Raw genomic sequence first — 22836 nt, 5'->3', positions numbered from 1 at the left:
TGACCCTGTGGAGCCTGCTTGGGATTCTCTGTCTCCCTCTCTCTCTGCCCCTCCCCCACTCATGCCCTCTCTCTCCCTCTCTCTCTCTCTAAAAATAAATGAATACGCTTTAAAAAAAAAAAAAAAAAAAGCAAACCCAGCCCACTGGGAAGGAATGTGGCATTCCTACCACACCCCCTCCAAACCACACCCTCAACTTGTCTTGGCCCCCAGGGGAAGCCATCGCCCCAGAAATTAATTCTTCCCCATATATAGCCTTCACAGGCGAAATTCCTCTCTCGGGCAATCATGCAAGGTCTAGCAAGGAACTTTTTTTTTTTTAATTATAAGGAAAGGGTGGCTCCCCCATCAATAAAATCCTGCTTCAATTAGTTCAACCATCCTTTGGGTCATTATTTTAAGTGTTTGAAATTTCTACTTAAATAAGGTCACTTTCAATTTGGTAAACACTCCTAAGTCATCATCTTAATTCACGGCCAGTCACCCTAGGAATGCTGAGTAAGTAAACATAATCAAGCATTAGCTAACCAGCCACAAATCCACTTGAGTTTATTAATTTCTCTCTTGGCAGAGAAACACGAAAAGGGACCAAACCATCAGAGACATTCACGCATCATTCATTCAATAAATATTTATTACACACCAGGTGCCAGGCACTATGCTAAGCTAAATATAAGTGGCATTATTTTATGAATATTCACAGCTAGGTTACCTATGAAATCCTATTTTCCCCCAAAACATAAATTTTCATTCCTGAGGTGCTTTTTCTTCATTTCTGCCCAATATGCCTTCCTCCGTGGAGTAGATGATGCGTCCTAACTCTTCAGCTTCCAGATCCTCTATCCCTCCCTCCAAAAGACCCTCTTTCCCATCATCCCTCAAACAGTTAATGACTATAAACTCTCACGAGAAACTCTAGAGAGGCACTCGCTACTTTAAGAGTCCCAGGAGAATAGTAAGGGTAAGAAATAGTTCATATCGTCGCACTCAGATATTTTCTCATACATCTGAGTTTTGTGTTAAGGGGAGTAGCTTATACTTGCTCTAAAGGTTTTTGAAAATACGAGCGCACATATATTCCAAATGCAGAAAGGGTTGTACGCGCACTACGAATGCAATCTTAAGAGCACCACCTCATCGGAGGAATTCCCTTCCCTCATTGGAAGGAGGCTCCCCTTTCCTCTCCCACCAAGAACTGGCGCCTGTCCGAATCCGTTTCCCAAGGAAAAGACCCACTCTGAGAACTGACCTTAAACAAGTCACTTTGCTCCTCAGTATAGAAGGGAGCTGGGCTGAACACCGCCAAGGTCCCTCTTAGGTTGGATCCCTAACCTAATCCTCTACTACACCTCCCTGGGAACTGGTACACACACACACACACACACACACACCGTGAACCGGCCCCCCACCCCCATGCTGCAGGGCCCTGATTCCCCCCGGGAAAGCCAGCTTACCGAGACACACAAAACACCCCCACACCACCCAGAAGGAGAGGCAGGACTCTCCCTCCCTCAGCCAGGCAGTCTCCTGAGGCTGCTGACATCACAAAGGTGTCAACTGGCAACCTCATTGTCATGTGGCTCTCCCCTGGCTCCCCTTCACTTGCAAAGGCAGGGAAAGGGTGAGACCTTTCAAAGCCGCCAAGCGGGCAAGCTTCCAGCAGCAGCCTGGGAGTGAGCAAGCGGCAGAGCCACCCAGCCGGGCGGCGGGGCATTGGGCCTCGCGTTTCAACTTCTGTTCTGTTCTCCTGTAATGGAAAATTGCTTTGCACAAAGCTAGAGTGTTACAGTTCTTTCCAGCGCCCCTCCCCCCCACCACCCCGCCCCTCGGCAGCCTTCTGATCAGAGGGACAGCGCCCGCAGGAAGGTGGAAGGAGGGTAGTTGCGGTTTCTTACTATGTCCCTTGCTTCAGGCCCTGGGCCCGGGTGGTTACTCTTTTCCTTTGGAATGGGACTGGTATCGGGGTCAAAGTGTCCAAATAACTGTCAGTGTCAAGCCCAAGAAGTGATCTGCACAGGGATCCGGTTAACCGAATACCCCCCAGACGTACCCCTGAATACCCGGAGGCTGTACCTGAATGATAACGGCATCACTTTTTTGCCAGCGATGACTCTGGGACTCCTCAGTGACCTTGTTTACTTGGACTGTCGGAATAACCTGATTCGCGAGGTGATGGATTATACCTTCATCGGGGTCTTCAAACTCATCTACCTTGATCTCAGCTCCAACAACCTAACCTTGATCTCCCCATACAGTTTCTCCGTGCTCAGCAACCTGGTGCAGCTGAACATTTCCAACAACCCTCACCTGTTATCTCTCAACAAGTACACCTTTGCCAACACCAGCTCTCTGAGGTACCTGGACCTCAGAAATACCGGCTTGCAGACCTTGGACCATGCTGCCTTCCATAGCCTCATAACACTACAGACCCTGTATCTGAGCGGAAACCCATGGAGGTGCAACTGTTCTTTCCTGGACTTCACCATCTACTTAATAGTGTCCCATCTGAACCATCCAGGTGAGGGTTTGATTGGGTGTGGGGATGAGGATGTGACGGAGTAGGAGGAATTAGTTACAGAAAAGGTAGTCAAAAGATGGTCAGGATGGGAGAAAAAGTCTGGGTTAATCTGATTGAAAACATTCTTATGGCTCTGCAAGATCCATCCTGGGGTTGACTGGAGAGGCAGTAGGGTCAGTAGAAAAAGTTCTGGAGTAGGAATCCAAAGAGCTGAGTTCTGGCCCCAAGCTGAGCACTTACTAGTTGGCTGCCCTTGGGAAAGCCAATTTGTCTGAGCCTCAGTTTCCAGATCCATCAAGTGGGAACAATAATGTTTCCAAACAGAGCTGTCATGTCAACCTAAGATGGTATGTGTGGAAATGACTGACTTCTATAACTGCACAGTAGCAAAGTAATACAGGGACACTTTATTCCATTGGTGGACTATTTTAATCTGTTTGATTCAGTGACTGAATTTTTCTAGGATCCGAAAGTAAATTCAGACATGCATAGGCAGTAGAAAATCCAACAGTATAATGTACGGAAGAGAAAGTTCAATAGAGAGAGGAGGAGGGGCACAGGAGCTCCCCAGACAATGAGAGAGGGAGTAGAGAGAAGGGAGAGGAGAAGGCATTTGATGGTTCATCTTCAAGATGCTAACCCAATAAGGAAGGAGAGAATGGCATGAATCCATGAAGAATGGGTCACCAGTACCCACTGTGTCCAGCAGGGAGATTCCAATCTCCCAGGCAGACTCTCGAGTCTTACCTGGTAGATTTCCAATCCAGATGCTGCCACTCTCTCCACTGTCCCCACCCCTCTGCCATGGTCCCTGGGGCCCTCCAGTGTCTCAGCCCCTCTTCTGTTCAGTAACTTTATTGTCCAGTCCTCATCCTCCAATTATCCCACTCCACCAATACTACCTTCACTCAGGAAGTCAAAACTTCAGTTGAATGTGAGATAATTCCTCACAGAAAGCCAGGAGCCACTGATGTAATCTGGCAAGATTGGACTTTGGATTCAAACCCTATCAAAACCATGTCGTTTCTCCCTTCTCTGAGTGTTTGTTCTTGAAAATATTTCCATGCACCTGCACCTGCTGAAGCTTCCACCATGAAGTCTTGCCCAGGTGGCAATATCCCAGAAAGATCCCTAGCCAAAATGACAGGTTTCAAGGGGATCTGGGAAAGAGGGAGCTGAGTGGTGGCAGCACTCCTGGCCTCCCTTCCAGTGGGAGGGTCTTAACGTGTCTTCCGGGCAGTGCCTGGACTCTGGCGAGGCAAGTGAGCTTCCTGGAATGCAAAATTGAGGGAGACACTAAGAGTGGGTGGCTCCTCACATTTTGTGCCCTAGACACCTAGCCCTGCTGACAGGCACTTCCATCTGAGTTAGAATAAATCGAAAGGAAAGAATTTCATCAGACTATATTCTTAAGACCACCAATCATAAAAGAATAGAGGAGCAGTTATCTCGGGTGGGTTGCCTGATCTCTCCAAGAGAATGTCTTCTACTTTTCTCAATGATTGGTGCTGTGGTGCTTTCTAGAAAGCTCCCTGGAAGAGGGTCGTGATTGGTCATTCTCGCGCATTAAATGTGGCTTTTAAATGGGATTCTCCTGTCAGTGTTCACGTAACCAGCCTGTGAAGAAGCTTCATCTTCTCTTGCCCCCTCCCCATCACACATATATATTTTCCTTGAGCAGAGCCCACCACATAGCCAGGAGAACCTCCTACCCTAGCGGAAAAGGGAGATGTAGCTTGGCCTCGTCCCCAGTCCCTAAACCTACCACTTCACCTGACCTCGAATCTCCCTTCATCAAAATTCTGCTTATAGAGTTATCTCTTGTCGGAATTTTCAGGCTGACTACCTTGGACTCCTTGACTCACTTCATTCTGAGATTGAATAGGATTGTAGACTGGATCTGTTTCACTGCCTGTTCTCAAAAACATCAGAAGTGGGTATCTATCCTGTCAAACTCATAAACTCTTTACAAACAACAGTCTGTCTTTTGTGAGCCCCGCCCCCCCCAAGACACTCCCCCCAACAACTACTAATCTGCTCATCTCCCTCTGCTGTTTGGTGGCCTAGAGGAGCCCACCCAGGCCACTTCATGCAGAACTGTGGTCTTGTTGCCCTGGCTAACAATTATTATCTCTTAAAAACACTAATGAGCCCAAGGCCAGACAGAGAACAATTTATCTTTGTAGAGAGATTTGCAGCTGTTAGAGCTTTTCACACATGCTTCTTTACTTTGAGTGTCAAACCAACCCTTAAATTTTGTGCCCTAGGCCTATGGAAGAGGCTAGGATTGGTAATTTTTTTAATAAAACTTTTTTAATATTTATTTATTTTTGACAGAGACAGAGACAGAGAGAGAATGTGAGTGGGTTGGGGCAGAGAGAGAGGGAGGAACCTCCGAGATGTCAGCACAGAGCCTGACACAGGGCTCGAACTCACAAGCTGTGAGATCACGACCTGAGCCTAAGTCGGCCACTCAACCTACTGAGCCACCCAGGCGCCCCTAGGATTGGCAATTTTAACCCTATCATATGGATAAGAAAATAGACTGGCCCAAAATCACACAGCTACTAAATGGCCCCCCAAAAATGATTTGAACCTCCTGAGTCAGGTCTTTTTTCATGAGACTACTATATCTTAAATCCCCATATTACATAACTATGATCCATATGTTATATGCATCTGGCCACAGCATCTAAATTACAGCTTTATTTCCGATATGACCACACATGAATTCATCCAAGATCATTTCCACTGGATAGTGAGTTCTAGCCATGGTAAACTCATCATATGCCTGTGTTCTTGCAAACCCAAGTTCACCACAACCTACCCAAACTCCCAAAGAAGGAGCCTAACCTTGCTTACCTTTGCATCTCAGTCTGGTTCTCCCTTCCCACACATACACGTACATACACCCCGTGACAAACACATAAACCCATGTGCAAACACACACACGTATACCCACATACATACAAGCACAAAGATGTGCCCACACACACATACCATACATGCAAACATAAATATACACCTACTCACTTACACAATCACCCACATATTACATATATACAACACACATACATATACCGATGTGCAGATACACAGCCACACTTGAGAAGGCACCCACATACACATGAAACCGAGCATACACACATGGTAGAATTCAGAAGATGCTTCTCTTGCCCTTTAGCCAGACCTCGACATAATGGAAGATAACTTATTTCAAGTGACTCTCGTACGATTCGTGTCTCAAGTAGAAATATCTTCACTATTGACAAATACTCATGGCGAATGCTCAAGCTTCCTATTATACCACATTTGCTATCAACAGGTGACCTTGGGCATGTTCTACAATGGAGTGTAATCATCTCTCCCCATGTACCCACACTGCAGGATATAAGAAGATTCTCTATGAAGTGAGCTGAGTAACTTGGTTATTTGTAGAAAAGAATCCAAACTAAAGATGGGTTTCATTTTAGACCCAGGAAGATACTGAACATTAGTATTGGGCAATTTTACCTATGGTACAGAATTAAGGTCAGCATGACAGAAGAATGACAAAATGTAGAACCCTTGAAAAGCAAGAAGTGAAGAAAGGAACTTCCATGCTACCACCACTCAGTCATCTATTCATCCATTTAAATATTTATTGAGTCCTACTAGGTGCCATAAAGTGTTCATGGAGGGAACACCCAAGAAGCCTGGAGCTGTGTGTGTAGACTCGTGTGACTGTGGTCATCTGCACCATATATGTCCCATGGTCCAGTCAGGTACAGCAGAACTAACCCCACTGTCCAGACAGGGCAGGACAAAAGAGAATACCATGTGCCTACTGGGCAGAGCAGGCACTTGGGAAAGCCTCAGTTGCAGATGGGGAAGGCCAGACACCATGCGGGCAGGGGAGCTCCTGTTAAAAACAGACATGGATTATAATTCTAGCCTTGCCACTTGCTATTTATAGGATATCAGAGAAGTTACTTAACCTCTCTGAACTTCAACTTCATCTTTCAGACAGGTATAAGAATAGAACCAACCTATGTGGGCTGTGGAGATGAGAACACTTACAAACTGCCATTAGCATTAAGTCTTGCACACAAAAAACATTCAATAAGTGAATGGTTGGCAGGCATGGGAAAGGTATAGGGTACTTAAGAGAGTACAGACATCAGTTAGGTGACCCCAGGATAAGCAGTGGACTTCAGGAAGGCTCAGCACACATGGAACAAGAGGACAGTGTCCAGGAGACAGGACTATAGGGATGCATGTGGGGATATAGATAGGATGTGGGGAGGTGGGCAGCAGGTCCCAGGACTCTAATCCCTTGGAAAATGGGATAGCAGGGATCTTAGGGGGAGCTAGGTATTAGACGAGTTATGAACACAGGAGTTCAGACCCCAGGGAACAAAACCAGAAGCCTAAATCAAGGCTTGTTCTCAGCCTGGACCATAAGACTCAGCGCTGGGCCAGTAGTAGCCAAGTGGTTCTTTCTGAGACACCTGAGTCTGGAACTGAACTTCTATCTAAGACAAGCCCCACTTCCAGAAACAGGTGTGGACATGCAGAGATCTTTCAAGAGCTGAGGGCAAGGAGGTCCAACTGTGGGGTAGACATGGCCTTGAAAGCAAGAAGTCACCCACATGGTATGATTTTGTTATCGGAAGAGGACTAAGTGATACCTTGGCTCCCATCCAGTGCCTACCATTGAGTTAAAATTAACCATTAGAGATTTACCCTTTTAGATCCCCAAAAGTACCCCAATCTTGAAGAGGACCCTGCAAAAATATATGAACTTTAGGGCTGAATAATACTGGTGTCCCCAAGCCTTTATCAGCTCTTAGAGGCAGAAGTGAATTCTTGAGAAATACAATTAGCCAAGATTCGTTCTGCAGCAGTGGGGAACCATGAAGGAAGCCAAGGTCCAGCAAAGAAATGAGGAGATCTTAAAACAAAAAATATAAAGGCAGTAATATGTCCTTTCCCTATGGCCCACCTTGGCTAAACCCACCCCCACAAAGGAGCTGTAGAGAAGGTTAAATGTTTCATTCACCTATTTCATCATCAATCAAAACTTTCCCATATTGGCAAGAGGTTCTATTCTATTATCAAAAGGTCTTCATCAAAAGAAGCCCTCTAATGATATACTCACCAGATGCACTAAAGACTATTAAGTCCTCAAAGAGTTCACATACTCACTTTACAAACATGAAAGTCACAGCAGAAATGGAGGTGGGTTGTAATGTGCTGGTTTCCAGGATGCTCTGATCAATGCAGAGGTAAACAGACCCACAGATTCCATTTTCTTTTTGGCCTAGGTCAGTAGAGAGGAGGACTAATTCCTGGCTGGAACTGTAATTTTCCAGTCATTAATACCATTTGAAGGTGAGACTGACAATTGAGCTCTTCCCAGGATAGAGCTGTCTACTAGGACAGGGTCGAATGCCTCTGAAGATGCTCTCAAAAACTCATGCAATTCTAAGCTCCCGGACATAAGGAACCTGACCTCCATCCCCTCTTCTCCCAAAGCTTGGTCTGGCACTGTCCAATAAAAGTCCCTGCAGCAGTAGAAATGGTCATATCTGTGTTGTCCAATACAGTAGCCACTAGCCACATGTGGCTATTGAGTTCTTGAAATTAGGCTATTGCAATGGAGGAACTGAATTTTTAATTTTACGTCATTTTACATCTTGTAAGTAGCCACATGAATGGCCGTTGGCCACCATATTGGTCAGAGCAGCCTTTTAATAAAAGATGCCAAAGCTGGAACTTTAGAATCTAGCTTCCTCACAGGTAAGTGACTGTACAGCCAAGCCTGGCATGGAGATCTCCTGACAACCAGATTCAGTGTTTTCCCCCATGCCATGATACCTCCTTACTCTGAGACACATCACAGTCCACTCCACTCTGAAACATTCGCTGTATGTTCAGTATATGTCCAACATTGTATTGTAATGACGGCTTTCATCACAGAGAATGACGCCATAATTCCTGTCTGTAATAAGACAATCTTGGGATATAAGAGAGAGAAGATGCAACTGAAAGCCAGAAAGTCCTGACCTGGTCCCTGTGATGCCACTGTATGATTTGGGGCAAGTCACTCTCCCTCTGAGACTCACTTGTCTTTGAAATAAAAAGAGAGTAGGATTAGATACTCTCTAAAGCCCCTTCGAATGGGTAGTCGATGGAGCTAAATAGAAAGATAAGGTGCACTTGAATGCAGGAAAGCGGTGATGAGCAGACAGGGTGCCAGATGGGCAATGTGATGGATCAGTGCTGAGGTGGAGCCATTCCTGGAGATGTAGGCTACAGTCACATAATTAGGACGTGCATGTAAGTAGTAAGCAGGCAGCCTTGAACTCCTGCGCTGTCCCACCTCCTGTCTTAAGCACCGTCTACTTGACTAAAACAATGCCTTGCCCTCGACTGTCCTCCCAGGCTTGGCCTGCTCAACCAGTGGTTCTCAAACTCCAGTGAACATAAGAACCTCAGGCCCCACATACAGAGATTCTAGTTTTGCACAGTACAAATCCTTAGGCCATATTTTGAGAAACCCTATGACAATGGCTTGTGTTCTAGGTCTACAGCGGTTACCCCCACTGGTGAATAAATTGATTTGCACTGAGATGTTAATGGCTAATAATGTTTTGACGTGTTTCCCTCAAGGGGCATTTGCAGTGTGACAGAAAACAACCAGAAACAGTGAGAATTCAGAAAGCAACAGACTACCAGGGGTAGAAGTGGGAGTAGTTTGGGGACAGAGTGTCCCTCTGTGTCAGCTCTTAAGTTGTAGTCCTTAAGCAGTCCTGGGTGACCCGGTGGTGGGGCCTACAAATCAAAGAGGAGTCTGGGCAAGAGTGCTGTAGAGGAAGGGGGACCAAGCCACTCAGAGACATCTGCAGGGAACAGATGGGCTGGGTCATGTGCTATTTCAAGTCCACATCATCTCGAGGGCGTTTTGAGCAGAGAACATCTTAGTTTCATTCCAAGGCTACTTCATCTTGTATTCAAGGCTGCTGTAATAGGATAATGGCCCCATTTCAAGCCACCAAGTACAAAGTCATCTACAGCTGTGCCAAGACTTAGATTTCCAGAATGAATTCAGGTCCTCATACTCTTCCACCATTAATGCTAACCCATCTCCTCCATCAGAGAAATTGCTGCAAAGACCAGACGCCCAAAAAGGGAACAGCTGGGCAGCAGACATTTCCAAGGCCATCAACTTCTCCTCCAGCCCGTCTCTCCTCCCTTCTCACCCTGCTGAGAGCCAGAGGTGCAGCCTCATGAGGGCAATGAGGGGGCTGGGAGGGGGGCATCTGGGTCAGTGATCCCTAAACCTCCCAAAAAGGCCAAGAAGAGATGGGGTGGCAAGCACGTGTGGTCTAGGAAGGAGGCTGAATGATTCTCACACACTCTTGAATTCGGCTCACTCGAGACCCCTGAAAGGAGATGACCCAAAGTCCCTTCATGCTCAGCAATGCCAGACCTCTGGTCACCCAACACCAGCCAGGCCTCTGGAAGGCAGTAGTGCAAGACTAGCCAAAGCAGCCAACCTCAGTTTCCTTATCTCTAGAAGAGAAGAGCTCTCCAGCCCGGAGGTAATCTGCAGAATGTGGATGTGGCTAGAAAGAGAAACAGGGATCCACTCATGAAGGGCCTTTAAAGGAATTTCCAGGGAACAGGCAGTGCATCCTGAGAAGCCCTAGGAGGCAGGCGAGCCTGGGTGCAGGGCTAGGAGGCTCCTGTAGGCACCCAGGTAAGAGGAAGGTGGTCTATGGCAGCAATGGGGATGAAGAAGTCTAAATAGGTCAAAAGGAACCATTTAGAAGATTAAAGGAATTTCCAGGGAACAGGCAGTGCATCCTGAGAAGCCCTAGGAGGCAGGCGAGCCGGGGTGCAGGGCTAGGAGGCTCCTGTAGGCACCCAGGTAAGAGGAAGGTGGTCTATGGGAGCAATGGGGATGAAGAAGTCTAAATAGGTCAGAAGGAACCATTTAGAAGATAGAAGCAGTAGGACACAGGACTGAACTTGACCCTCCCAAGGTTCCTTGTACGCCCTTCATGACTTCTGGCACAGTTCTACGTAATTAATAGATTTGTATATTTAACATGTGTCTTCTCTGGCAGTAAGGTCTATGAGAGCAAGGAACATGTCTGAAGCTTCAGAAACTAGCTCAAGGCCTGACACAGAGAAGGGCTCAATAAATATTCATTGAGAAAAATCAATGAATAAGCGAGATGTGGAAAATAACAGACAAGAATTGGCTCAGCCCGCTTTGGGGGCTTCCCTGAGACGGACACTCTTAGAGGAGGGGCAGTGAGGAGCCTAGGGCAGAACCATATCCCACCGTGAGCATGTTGAGTGGGAGGGCCCCTGTCAACCAGTAGGTCTTTGGATGTTCTGACCTGAAATCCAGAATAGAGAATAGAGCATATATTTGAGAATCATCAGCTCCCTGGTGACCAATGAAACTAAATGAAGGATGAGATGAGCCAGCAAAAAAGTAAGGGGTAATAGAGCAAGGACAGAAACTTTGGGGAATCCCAACAGAGAGAAGGGTGAAGAAGAGGCACCCATGAAGTACCCCGGGTGGGAGAAGCCAGGGAAGAGAAAGGAAATCAGAGAAGAGTATACTCATGGACGCCAAGAGAAGAAGAGTTTCAGAGAGTGGAAGCAAGTCAAGTAAGGGTTGAGAAAGTTCCATCAGATTTAGCTACCAAGAGGTCCCTGACGTCTTGGACCTTCCAGTGGCATCATGGGTGTGGACACCAGAGCACAGTGGGATACGAATGAACAGCAAGGAAGAAAAAGGGTGCAGAAAAAAGGTAAGCTTGGGGCGCCTGGCTGGCTCAGCTGGCGGAGCATGCAACTCTTAATATCGGGGTCACATGTTCAAGTCCCACGTTGGGCGTAGAGCTTTCTTGAACAAAAAAAATTGTAAACCCTTCTAGGAAGCTTGGCTATGGACTAAAGGAGACAGACGGCCGAGAATGATGTAAAGGGGGTATTTCTTTCTTAGGAGCAAAGAGGTCCATGCATGTGTTTTATCTGCTGCTGAGGAGTCAATGCAGGACAAAGACATGGGATGGGGGAATAAGCAATGGGGTAAAGCCCCAAGGAGGCAGGAGTGAACAGACTCCAGAGCCAAATGGAGGGTAAGCCTTGAACAGGGAAACTCCCCTCCCCTGGGACCGCAGAGAAGGAAGCGAGGGTAAGCACACATGGGTAAGTGTCAGGATGTGCGGCAAACGGAATCGAGGGGCCCACCCAAGTGTCCCTACTTTTCTTTCAGTGAAATAAAAGACAAAGGACAACTCTGTATCTAGAAAAGTGCACAGGTTCCCGTGATGTGTTCTGTGATGCTTCTGTACCATCAACCCAGTTAGGTGATCCCAAAATGGCCCTTTGTTCTTGAGATGATCATGCTCCCGTTGAACAAGCAAAACCAAGGTGGGCTCTGGATTCAAACGACCTGGTTTTTAATCCTGCCTCTGGCACTTACCGGCTGGGCCACAGTCTCCAGGAGAAGCAGGCTCCTCATCTGAAAACTGGAGATCAATTAGTTCCTAGTTCTGGGGTCGTTGTGCTAACTCAATGAAATCGCCCACGGGAAGATTTTAGAAGTGTACACAGTAAGTGCTCAACTAACGTTAGCTATTGTCACTGCTGTTACAATCCCTGGTGGCGACTGCGAATACCACAGGGGACATGGAGGGGGGGAAAGCAGTGTGGGTTTACTGAGACAGGTAAGTACTGCTGTGACTTGGCACTCTTCCTGCTGGGGTGCACTGTCCACAGGGAGTCCCACTCAGGGGGGGCCCCAGGGCTTTTGGGTTGGAGGGTGTTTTAAAGCTTTCAAAATGGCAGCATTATGTGAAAAAAGAGAGAAAGAAACCTAATGCTTAGCCTATATACAGGGATTTTCTCTTTTATCAGAACAGTGGTAGATTTGGCCTTCCCCTCAACCCAAATAAAGGAATAGCTAATGCATCCGATTAAAATATAGTTCAGACAAGAATTATAATCACGCTAACAGAGTCTTGCAATTTTCAGTATTTTCTTCCAACGGCTACGATGCTTGGCCAGAGCATGTGGCTGAGGTGAGGTGCAGGCCTTGTTGACTCTATCTGACATTCACACAGGGGTAAGGAGCCCAGCCTGGCACCTGAGGGCACTCATTCCACTATTAGTTTCTGGGCACCTATTAGGTGCCAGGTCCTGGGCCAGGCACTGGGCACACAGCTCTGAACAGAAACAGACACACTCGCGTGAAGTTTCCACTCTATCAGGAGGGGAGTAAATAAGCAAATAAATATATGACCTAATGCCAAGTGATGGTAAGTGCTACAGAAGCAAATGCAGGCAGGGAAGGGAGAAAGCAAGCCTGGGATTGAGGACAAGGCAGACACTTTACACTGGGTGGTTACTAACGAGGTGACATTTGAGCCGAGAATTGAAGGAAGTAAGGGGACAAGCTGTGGACATAAGACGTGGTGGAGGGGGGCTTTCTAGGCAGAGGGCAGAGAGCAAATGCAAAGGCCTTGGGGTAGAATGAGCTCAATGTATTAGAAGGTGAGTACGGTAGAGGCAGGTGGAGGAAGGAGACAGAAAAATAGAGGCCAGACCAGGTAGGACCGCCAGGCCAATGACAGGCTTCTGATTTTGTTCTAAGTGTGACAGGATATCAGGGGCGCCTGGGTGGTTCAGTCGGTTGAGCGTCCTACTTCGGCTCAGGTCATGATCTCACAGCTCGTGAGTTCGAGCCCCGCGTCAGGCTCTGTGCTGACAGCTCGGAGCCTACAGCCTGCTTCAGATTCTGTGCCTCCCTCTCTCTCTGCCCCAACCCACTCGCATTCTGTCTCTGTCTCTCTCAAAAATAAATAAACAAAAAAAAAAAAAAAAATTAAGTGTGACAGGATATCACGAAAGGGTTTCGAACACTAACAGGAATGACTCGTGGTTTGAGATGTGGCTCGTGATGCGAGGGAGGAAGCAAGGAGGGGTCCCAAGTTTCTGCCTGGGCGACTGGTGATCAGTGGTGCCCTTCTGCTACTGAACTTTTCTAAGTTGCCTCTCTCCATCAGGATAGCCGTCCGCTACCTGGATTTTTCTGGGCAGATGGGTAGTTATTAAGCAGGCCCAGCTCTAGAGCAAACTAAGAAGAAACTAGAATTTGCCTTTAGCCTCCAAGAACCAACTGTTACCATCCCCCAGCCCGGCCATGCAGCTGGCTCCCCTCTCCCATCAAAACCTTACTCAGAAAGGTGGCCGGTTTCTCCCAGCGTAGGGCGTTAAGTCGTTACCTTCTTTTTCAGAAGACGATACCCTTCAAGCCTTATTCTGTCGGCAGAATGGAAGGTTATATCTCCTGCTGACGGAATCCCATGTACTCACAAGTACATAAGATGGTATTTTGAGGCAAGGGGGTCTTTCTACCCCTAACACATGTCCATATACAACCCCTTATGCAAAAGACTAGTCCTGTAGCCTAGAGCACCTCTAGAGCACAGGAATAATCGAGTTGAACTTGCTGGACTTGAAGGTCTTTTCTGTAATGTTCCAAGAGTCTATGATTCACTTTTAACCTTTACCAAAGTATGGACTCTTTATCCAAGGGGGGAAAAATGTATCAGATAAGAACTGTAGTGCCCAAGCCCAAATCCTCTAAATCTTTAAGGTTTCACAATGCCAGGGATGGTTTAGACCAGGAGTCAGCACTGCTTTCTATAAACAGCCAGAGAGGAAATGTTTTAGGCTCTGTGGACCTCTGATGCAACTACTCGATTTTGCCATCTGTTACCTGAAAGCCATCACAGAAAATACGTAAATGAGTGGGCATGGCTGTGTTCCGATAAAAATGTACTTACAAAACTAGGCAGCAGGTTGAATTTGGCCCACGGGTTGGAGTTGGCCGAGCCCGGGCTAGAGAAGACGGCTAGGTGATGAGAAAAAAAGAGCTCTAGGGAGCAAAGGTGAAGCCAATGCCCAAAGGACCGCACATGCGAGTCTGAGAAGGGGGCCTGGCTGGCTGGCTGCCTGGCTGGCTGGCTCTGGTGTTGTTGGGCTGCTAGATGGTCCAATCTAGGCTCCCCTCTAGGGAGTCATTTCCTCTGGGCACCCATAGTACAGCAGAATGTAACAGCGGTCCTTTCAAATTCCAGTCGGGAACTGGTCCTGAAGAGTGAGGCCAAAGACAGGAGCGATTAAGGACTGTTGTGTGAGATCAGACCAAGAGCCCACCATTCTCTCCTGTACACATCCAACAGACATTTATTGAGCAGGTACCAGGGACCCAAAGTGAACAAAGAGGGCCTCTGCCCTCAGTTCTCTAACGCTAATGGGGGAGTAGTGAGAAGCACCTTTTGATGGCACGCCCACGACACCTGCACCCTCACTTGTCTCCATCTGCACTTGCCCTCACTTCCTTCTCTGCAGTCGCTGAGGACAGAAGAGTGTCGCTTCCCAGTTCAAGGCTTAGCCCTCCATTTGGTCCCGGAGACCACCTGTTCCTGACTCCCCCAGGACTTCACGCCCCATGGCTCACTGAATCCTCCCCAAATTCTCGCAAGGGAAGCAGGGATTTGTATTCGTCTAGTGTCGAGTAATCCAAGGTGGCAAGGATTAGCTGACCCACGTATGGTGTTCTTTCTCCCCAGGCTCCCTTTCCTCTGGCTGAGCATTATGTCAATGACCCTGGCCCCGAGGGGTATTAATAACAAATAGCATTTTGTTCATTCAACAATCCTGCTTTGAGCTCTAGCGTGGGTTAAGCACGGTTCTAGGTGTTGAGGGAACAACAGTGAACCACACAGACAAAACTCCCATGTCTTCATGGAGTTCATAATCTGGCGGGTGGAGGCAGACGAAGGAGTAGGAGGTAAATCCACTTCCTTGACAAATGCATAATTAGCTGGAGAAAAAAATAAGGCCAACTATACATCTAGTGATGATCGGCAAGCTAGGGCCTAAAAAGGAGAAATGGGGGAAGCAGGTCTTTTCTCGGGGTTCAAGGTGGAAGTCTTACGACCAAAATGCTAAAGCTGTTAGAAACCGGTGCTGCACCCTGAGGGCGATAGCAAACACAGTTTAGTGGAGGAGGGAGTCTCCAAATTCCATCCTTCATCGTACGTTGCCACGGCGTGGAGGCTCCACTCAGCCCAGATGGTTCCCGAACACGCACACCAGCACGGGGTCGGGGGTGGGGGCGGGGGGGCGCTCCGAGCCTGCACTTGGCTCCTCTGGAGACTCAGGCCTGGGAACCTGCAGCAGCACTGTGGTCAGAACTGTGGTCCCTGCAGGCCAAGAAAGGAGCAGTTTGCCTTACAACCACTGGGTTCAAACCAGTTTTCTGAGACAGAGGCTTCCTGGGCTCCTGCACCAACAGGTGTGGTTCTGAGCCACAGAAGCTCTTGCTCCTCCAGACACATGATTCCGGCAGACGGGTTTTCTGCCTGTGAGTAACACGCTATGTGTGGCAATAAACAAGGGGGGAGTTTACATTTCCTTAGGAACTATTTGCAGGAAGGGTTTAAACACCAATGACGCCTGTAATCATACCTGGGTGCTCTAACTGGAACAAATGCCCTGCGCCCATGAAGTGAAGCTGACAGAAGGATGACGTGGGGTCTAGTAACCTGTTTCCAATATGAATGAAGGCTCCAGAATTGTGCAGTGCACAGCATACACAACAGTACTTGGTAGCTCTTTGTCAGAGGAAAGGAAATCAAGAAAGCCAGAGAGGGAATAATTGACAAACAATTTATTCATTCTGTAGCATGGGAATGACTAAAACTACCTGGTGGAGTGGTCAGAGTAGAATTTAACTTTGAAAAGCACATTCTATGGTGCCCAGCATATATCAGGCACTCCAAGATCAGTAGATGGGCCTATAATCGCTAATGTCATTAGGCCAGAATAGAAAAACAACGTATGACTATCAAGCTAGCAAAAAGGACACGAAGCAATAAAATAAAAAGCAACAAGGTAGAGAGAAAGAGATAAAGTATGTGGGACAAATTGAAAACAAATATATCAGTCCAACATTAAATGTTAACGGAATAATTACAATACAAAGTTTGTTAGATTGGATAGAAAACAAAACTCAGTTATATGCTGCTTACAAAAATGTATCTTAAACATAGGAATGTAGATAAAAGTAAATGGACGGAAAAAGATAAACAATGCAAACACTAACCAAAAGAAATTCAATAGAGCCATACTAATGTCAACGACAGTAGACTTTAAGGCAAGAAGCACTGCTAGAAATAAGGAGAGATAATGTTCAGTGAGGCAAGAAAGAGGTAACAGAAGTTTCTACACATCTAATAACATACCTTCAATATACGTAAAGCAAATCATGACAGAACAATATGAAGAAGTAGGTAAATACCCAGCCAAAACCGATGACTTTAACATCCTTCTCGCGGTAACTAATAGACAATTAATGAACTCATAGTAACCAAGAGACAATCGTTTTTATCGATAAAAAGCCAGTAAAGATATAAATGACAAGCCAATACAGATACAGAAGACCTGTACAAAATCACATCCTAGTTGGTATTCACAGAACGACGTACTCAGCAAAGACAGAATATACATCTTTTGGGGGGCACATGCAAAATTTACTAAAATTGGCTTTATCGAGCAAATTCTCAATAAATTTCAAAGGACTGAAATCATACAGAGTATGTCTCTGCCCACAGAATTCAAGTAGGATTCAACAATGAAAATACAAACTAGAAAATCCCCCCAAAATAAGTGTTTCTTTCAATAAATGATAATGTCTTCTTAACAAGAACAAGAATGAGAAGATATGGATTATGCCTTCAAGAGTTTTGTCTGCCTGGTGGGGGAGAAAAGATACACTCCTCCTCTGGCAAGTACCCCACCACCACCCCCCGGCCAGAGGCAATGCGATAGGCACAGTGAGAATGCTATGGATGGTTCAGGAAGGGGGACAATCACATGTAGTCTGACCTATGAGGACGAGGGGGCTGTGGGAGCACCCTGAGAGCAGATGCATTCACACCAGACTTTGAAGGATAGGAAGGACTTGATCATGCAAAAATTGCAGGAGGAGGCATTTGATACAGAAAGAGTGGTGGAACAAAGCTCACTACAACAGGGGTAAGATGTAATCAAGGAATTAATAGTTTAATTTGACTGGAGCAAAGGGAGGGGCACTGGAGTGCCAAAGGAGGGCGAGGTAGAAGGGGGCAGATGCTGAGGGCTCTGAACGCCAGGCCAGGTGGTCTGGATGTTATTCCCAGGCCCACAGGGGAGTTAGAGGAGGGTTCGAGCCAGTGTGCCACGACAGAGCTGTGCTTGAGGAAGGGAAGTCTGGTCCAGAGCTGGGAAATGGGGAAAATGGGGGAAAGTGGATTTAGGGGGACCTGCTGGGAGGTAGGAAGGCTCCCACCTTGGCAGTGACTGGGGAGCGGGGAGGGGGAGAGAATACAGCAGCAGAAAAACCCAGACCTCCCTCCCCGCAGAGCCACCCACATCCCGCACTTAAGAGCAACCTAACAAAGCCTTAAAATCACTGCTAATTGCCCCTTTCAAGGTAACGCTCCAAAATGGGGAAACGGTGTTTCGTGTTTAGTCTCCTCTCTGCCATCCAAGCCCCAATTTGAAAGCTGAATCTTCTTAAAATAGAATGAGATAACCCCCCTCCCCAGACACACCCGGACCCACAGAATCTCACATTTTCCTTCCTCCAATACATCTTTCTCTGTATAGTCCCATGTCGGGTCTCTGGCAGTTTGGAGAGATGCCCCAAGCCCTCTCTTGATAGAATTCCCAAAGCCTGGCCAGAAGCCCCCAGCTGCCCACCGCCCCCACTCTGGGGCCTCCTGGGCAAATCGCTAAGCCAGGCTGACTGGAGAGAGGCCTCCAGGCATGACTGTGGTCCTGCCCCTTGACAGCAGTTGTCATGGATCCCAGGGCCCCAGCCCATTTTCCTCTCCTGAGAGCTCTCCCCCGGGCAGGGCAGGGTCGCCCAAAGGGCCTCTTCCTCTCCTTCCCTCCATAATCTTTGCACATAGCGGAGGTGACAGCCCATGGCTTCCCTTCCTGTGTCTACAGGTTCCACCAAGAGCCAGTCCTCGACCACATCACAGCTTTCAGGCCATCTTCCTGAAAGTAACAACCCTCACTGCAGGAGTACTGGGGCAGAAGCAAGGCGCAGGGGATGGGTGTTCAGCGGACACCCAGGGGATGGGTGTTCGGCGGACTTTGAGGGCACCCAGCCTGGTCAGCTCTTTCCGGCCACCCAGGCCCAACAGCCTCCTTGCCACTTGGCTCACTTCTGTAACCCCTTTCTCTAATTCCTCTGCTACTATAGCTCCAGTCCAAACCCAATTTCCCTAACTTCCTTGGTCACCCAAGGATCGGAATGCCTTCACCCATCCGGGAGCTTCTGCCCTAAAGTTTAGGAGAAGCATCTCTCCACACGAGCAGGCTTGTGTCTCCCACGTCTACAAATGAGCTTAGAGAGTTCGGTCTGTGTTTTCTGTGTCTTGTCTCCTGCCTGGATCCTTCAGGTTATCTAGAAACGTCTCTGAGTCTTGGTTTCCTTATGTGCGAAACAAGAATGATAGCACTGTGTGCGTCAAAGCTGCTGTAAGAATTAAACAAGACCTTTGTATACCACTTAGCATGTAGTCTGAGCTTGGCACATAGTAGCTGCTATTATAATTGGGGGCATGATTATCTCAAGCCCTGGTCTCACCCTGCGTTGGAGGGCATTTATGTGATGCCTGCTGGATATAGTCCCCTGGCACGCATGCGCGCGCGCGCACACACACACACACACACACACACACACACACCCCTCTGCCTCAGCACGGAGGAGCATGTGGAGCTGGGAAAATGCAGGGCTGAGGGCAGAGCTCTCAGTTTTCTGTGCAACTACTGAGCACCAGGCCTGCCTTCCCACCTACGGTAATGAAATCCTCTCGACTACCCTGAGAGCAGGTAGCATTCGTGGCCCGGCCCGTGTAAGGTGAGGAAATGGGACTCAGAGAGGGAAATGGACATCCTGCCGAAGTTCACAAACTTAGTAAGTGACAGTCTGGGTCTGAACCCTGGTCTGGTCTGTCTGGATCCAGGGCCCAGTTTGCTTTCTGTCATATACTCAAGTCCACGACGCTTGACACGGGGAGGGGCTCAGAGAAGTAGCCAGGCAGCTGAGTCGGCTGCTAAAAAGGACCGAAGACTCATGTGGATCACGTGATGAGCCAGTGACGTCGACCTCACCATGGAGAAGCAGAGCCGCTCCTCCTCCTGGCTATCCTCTCCCCTGAGCTCCCCGCACCCCGACGTCTTGCGCAGAGGACACACGGGAGGCATTTCTGGGGAATCTTGTCCCTCCGGAGAGTTGAGCCGGGTGTGATGCCTCAGTGGTCCCTGGCAGGACTCAGTCAGGCCCGGGGAAAAGGGACAAGGTGGCTGGAAAGGTGGGAGGCGGGAGGGAGGTGACGGATGTCGGTGGGGGGTCAACACTCCAGGGGGATCTTTCAGCCCCTGTTGTGGTTTCTCGTCCCTTGAGCATCCTGAAGGAGCCAAGCGCATTCCCAGGAGGCCACTGAACACAGCGGACCCGGAAGCGGGAGGTGGGGACAAGAAGCAGGGCTGGTGCGGTACTTGTCAAACCTTGCTGTGCCCACATACCACCTGGGGGTCTCGTTCACACCTGCATCCTGCCTCGGGAGGTTTGTTGTGGTGCCTGAGGTCCCGCGTTTCTAACGAGGTCCAGCCCGTGCTGCTGGCCCGCAGACCACGCTTTGAGTAGCCCGGGTCCGCAAGGCCTCTCCGGGTCCCCTTTGGACTTAGGACCCTGGAGGTTCTGCGGTTTCAGCTCTGTGCCTGCTGTGTTTTTCCTCGTAGATGATCAAAATGCCACGTGCACGGAGCCCACGGAGCTGGCGGGGTGGCCCATCACGCAGGTGGGGAACCCGCTCCGCTACATGTGCATCACGCACCTGGACCGCCAGGACTACCTCTTCCTGCTGCTCATCGGCTTCTGCATCTTCTCGGCGGGCACGGTGGCTGCCTGGCTCACAGGCATGTGTGCTGTGCTCTACCAGAACGCCCGGCGCAAGTCGAGCGAAGACGAGACCGAGGACGAACACGGCCAGCGGGGGAACGTCAGCGGGCGGATCTTCAGAAGCAGGGTCGACTCGGCCCAGGATGGGCTCCCTCAGCTGATTTAGCGGCCCGAGACGGCTCTCGGACGTGCCTTTCCCAAGGCTCCCCGCCTTCTCTCCGCCCTCCCCTCCCACTCCCTCACAGCTGTCTAAGACACTGACGCCTATTAGTAAAGCAAATAAAATGTTTGGTGGCCATTTCACAAGTTGGTCCCTTCCTGCTCCACCAGCCCAAGGGCACCTCCATGAGCTCCACAGGATGGCATAGAACAAGGCTGCTGCACCCTCTTCAATGCAGAGGAAGCCTGCCCCGGATGCAGGCCGACTCATTTAATGAGAAACTATTATGCCTTGGCTGGCGGGAGGGATATGAGAAACACAAGACTGAAGACCAGTCCCCAAAGAGCAAACAGCTTGGGGCAAGTCAAGACTAATATGAATGAAATGGAGAAAAACGCAAGACCCAGTGATCAGAGCTGACATCAGTGAAACACGCCCGCGGGCCAACTTCACACCCCATCTCAAGACCATCACCACCATCCCATGGTACGGATACTAGTTGACAGTGAAAAGTTGAGGCCTAGAAAGGTTAAACAAGGGACTGAGGTCACCCAACAGGTCAGTAGCGCAGCCCCCAAAGTCCATGTTCTTTCCTTTCCATGAGGTTGCCTCCCCAAGAAATGTTTAGCAATGCAGCCAAGGACTCACCACGTAAGCCTTGTATGAGACAAAGGAGTGAAACCCAGAGGTGACCACCACTTACCGAGCCCTTCCCCGACACCCAGCCTCACCCCCAGTGTTGTATGCATTTTCTCTCCAGGTCAGCCCTCACAACCGCAGGTCAGGTGGTCGCTGTTACCCTCGTTTTCCTGAAGCTCAGAGAGGCTAAGGAACCAGCTCAGGATCAAACGGTTGACGAGAAGGCAAAGGAATTCTGATTCCCAGGCCGCTTGACCCCGAAGCCTGTGCCCTGCGTACTATGAGCTCCCGTCTTTCATGAAGCGCTGAACAGAAGAGCCAAGTGTATACAAGTACGATCTGCCTCTCAGGACTGGCCGGAGGAAGGGAAAGGGAGCAGCTGACAGGCGTGGCTGAACCCCAAGACCCATTCAAGACTCTGATCAAAGGCCCTACCCATGAAGCCAGCTGTCCCTAAACTCCCAACCAGATCTTCCTTACCTCTGCACTTCCTCTGTGAATCCCACATGATTTCCCCCAGATTTGTCCAGTGTAATGGTTAAGAGTAGGAGCTCCTGAATCGGGGGCTAGGTTCCTGTCCCCCGATTCTGCCCTTACCCCCTGCTTGTAATGAGCTTTAGGACCGAGACCTCCTGGTATTCTCTGTTGACAGTGTAGGGAGGTGCCTTACACAAAAGGAGGGGTTCCATAAGAGTTCATTATCACATCCTATTGAAATCACAACCCACCGATCATTCCTACTCTGTTATGCAGATTGTGAGAGCTGACCATGGGCAAACTATTTCACTTCTCTCTGCCTCAGTTTCTTCAACTGTAAATGGCCATCATTATAGTGCCCACATCATAAAGGGATATTATAAGAATAATGTGAATATGTAAATAATAATGCAACATCCTGGGAGAATTTGAGGCTTATAGAAAAGTTACATACAGAGAAGGACAGATTCCATATGTTTTCACTCCTAGGTGTATCCTGAGAAACTTAACAGAAGACCATGGGTGAGGGGAAGAAAAAAAAATGGTTAGAGAGGGAGGGAGCCAAAACATAAGAGACTCCTAAAAACTGAGAACAAACTAAGGGTTTATGGGGGGTGGGAGGGGAAAGTGGGTGATGGGCATTAAGGAGGGCACCTGTTGGGATGAGCACTGGGGGTTGTATGGAAACAAATTTGACAATAAATTTCATAATAAAAAATAAATATAAAAATAAATAAATAAAAATAAAAACAGTATTAAAGGATTAAAAAAAAAAAAAAGAAAAGTTACAAAGGTAGAACACAGTTTCCACATACCCGCTCACCAGGTTTCCCCTAAAGTTATTCCCCATAAAGTTACCCCCACAACCGTGGTTTATCTGTCAAAATAAGAAATCCCAAAGCTGGAATTTAACTTCAGACTTCATTCGGATGCCCCTGGCTGTTCCCGTGTTTCTGTTCCAGGGTCTAATCCCACATTTGTACTTGGGACATTCTTCACAAAATATCT

General features: G+C 48.2%; 1 protein-coding gene and 1 long non-coding RNA gene across 5 annotated transcripts in view; one reads left to right on the top strand and one right to left on the bottom strand.

The window, feature by feature from the left end:
• The window catches only part of LOC125155859 (uncharacterized), a 45864-nt gene that overhangs the window by 12567 nt on the left and 10461 nt on the right, over positions 1-22836 (bottom strand). The window contains exon 1 of one of the 4 annotated variants that reach the window (XR_007148383.1): positions 1455-1524. The exons of the other annotated variants lie outside the window; for them this stretch is intronic. This is a non-coding gene — a long non-coding RNA (uncharacterized LOC125155859). Of the gene's footprint in view, positions 1-1454; positions 1525-22836 lie in introns of those variants that run through there. 4 annotated transcript variants of the gene reach the window in all.
• Positions 1632-20852, top strand: LRRC52 (leucine rich repeat containing 52). Its single transcript, XM_047841617.1, has 2 exons — positions 1632-2518; positions 20393-20852. Exons 1-2 carry the CDS (start codon positions 1897-1899, stop codon positions 20716-20718), a joined length of 948 nt encoding a protein of 315 aa, XP_047697573.1. The 5' UTR covers positions 1632-1896; the 3' UTR covers positions 20719-20852.

This window comes from Prionailurus viverrinus, chromosome F1 (assembly GCF_022837055.1).
Source record: "Prionailurus viverrinus isolate Anna chromosome F1, UM_Priviv_1.0, whole genome shotgun sequence".
Taxonomy (NCBI): Eukaryota; Metazoa; Chordata; class Mammalia; order Carnivora; family Felidae; genus Prionailurus; species Prionailurus viverrinus.
Note: the sequence above shows the minus strand (reverse complement) of the source record. Positions and strands in the feature narration are given on the sequence as shown.

Bases quoted from the DNA above. Each gene is read 5' to 3' on its own strand.
- LRRC52 (XM_047841617.1), top strand. From the start codon at position 1,897: ATGTCCCTTGCTTCAGGCCCTGGGCCCGGGTGGTTACTCTTTTCCTTT. The intron at 2,519-20,392 runs GTGAGGGTTTGA...TTTTCCTCGTAG, and splicing joins GTCCCATCTGAACCATCCAG to ATGATCAAAATGCCACGTGC.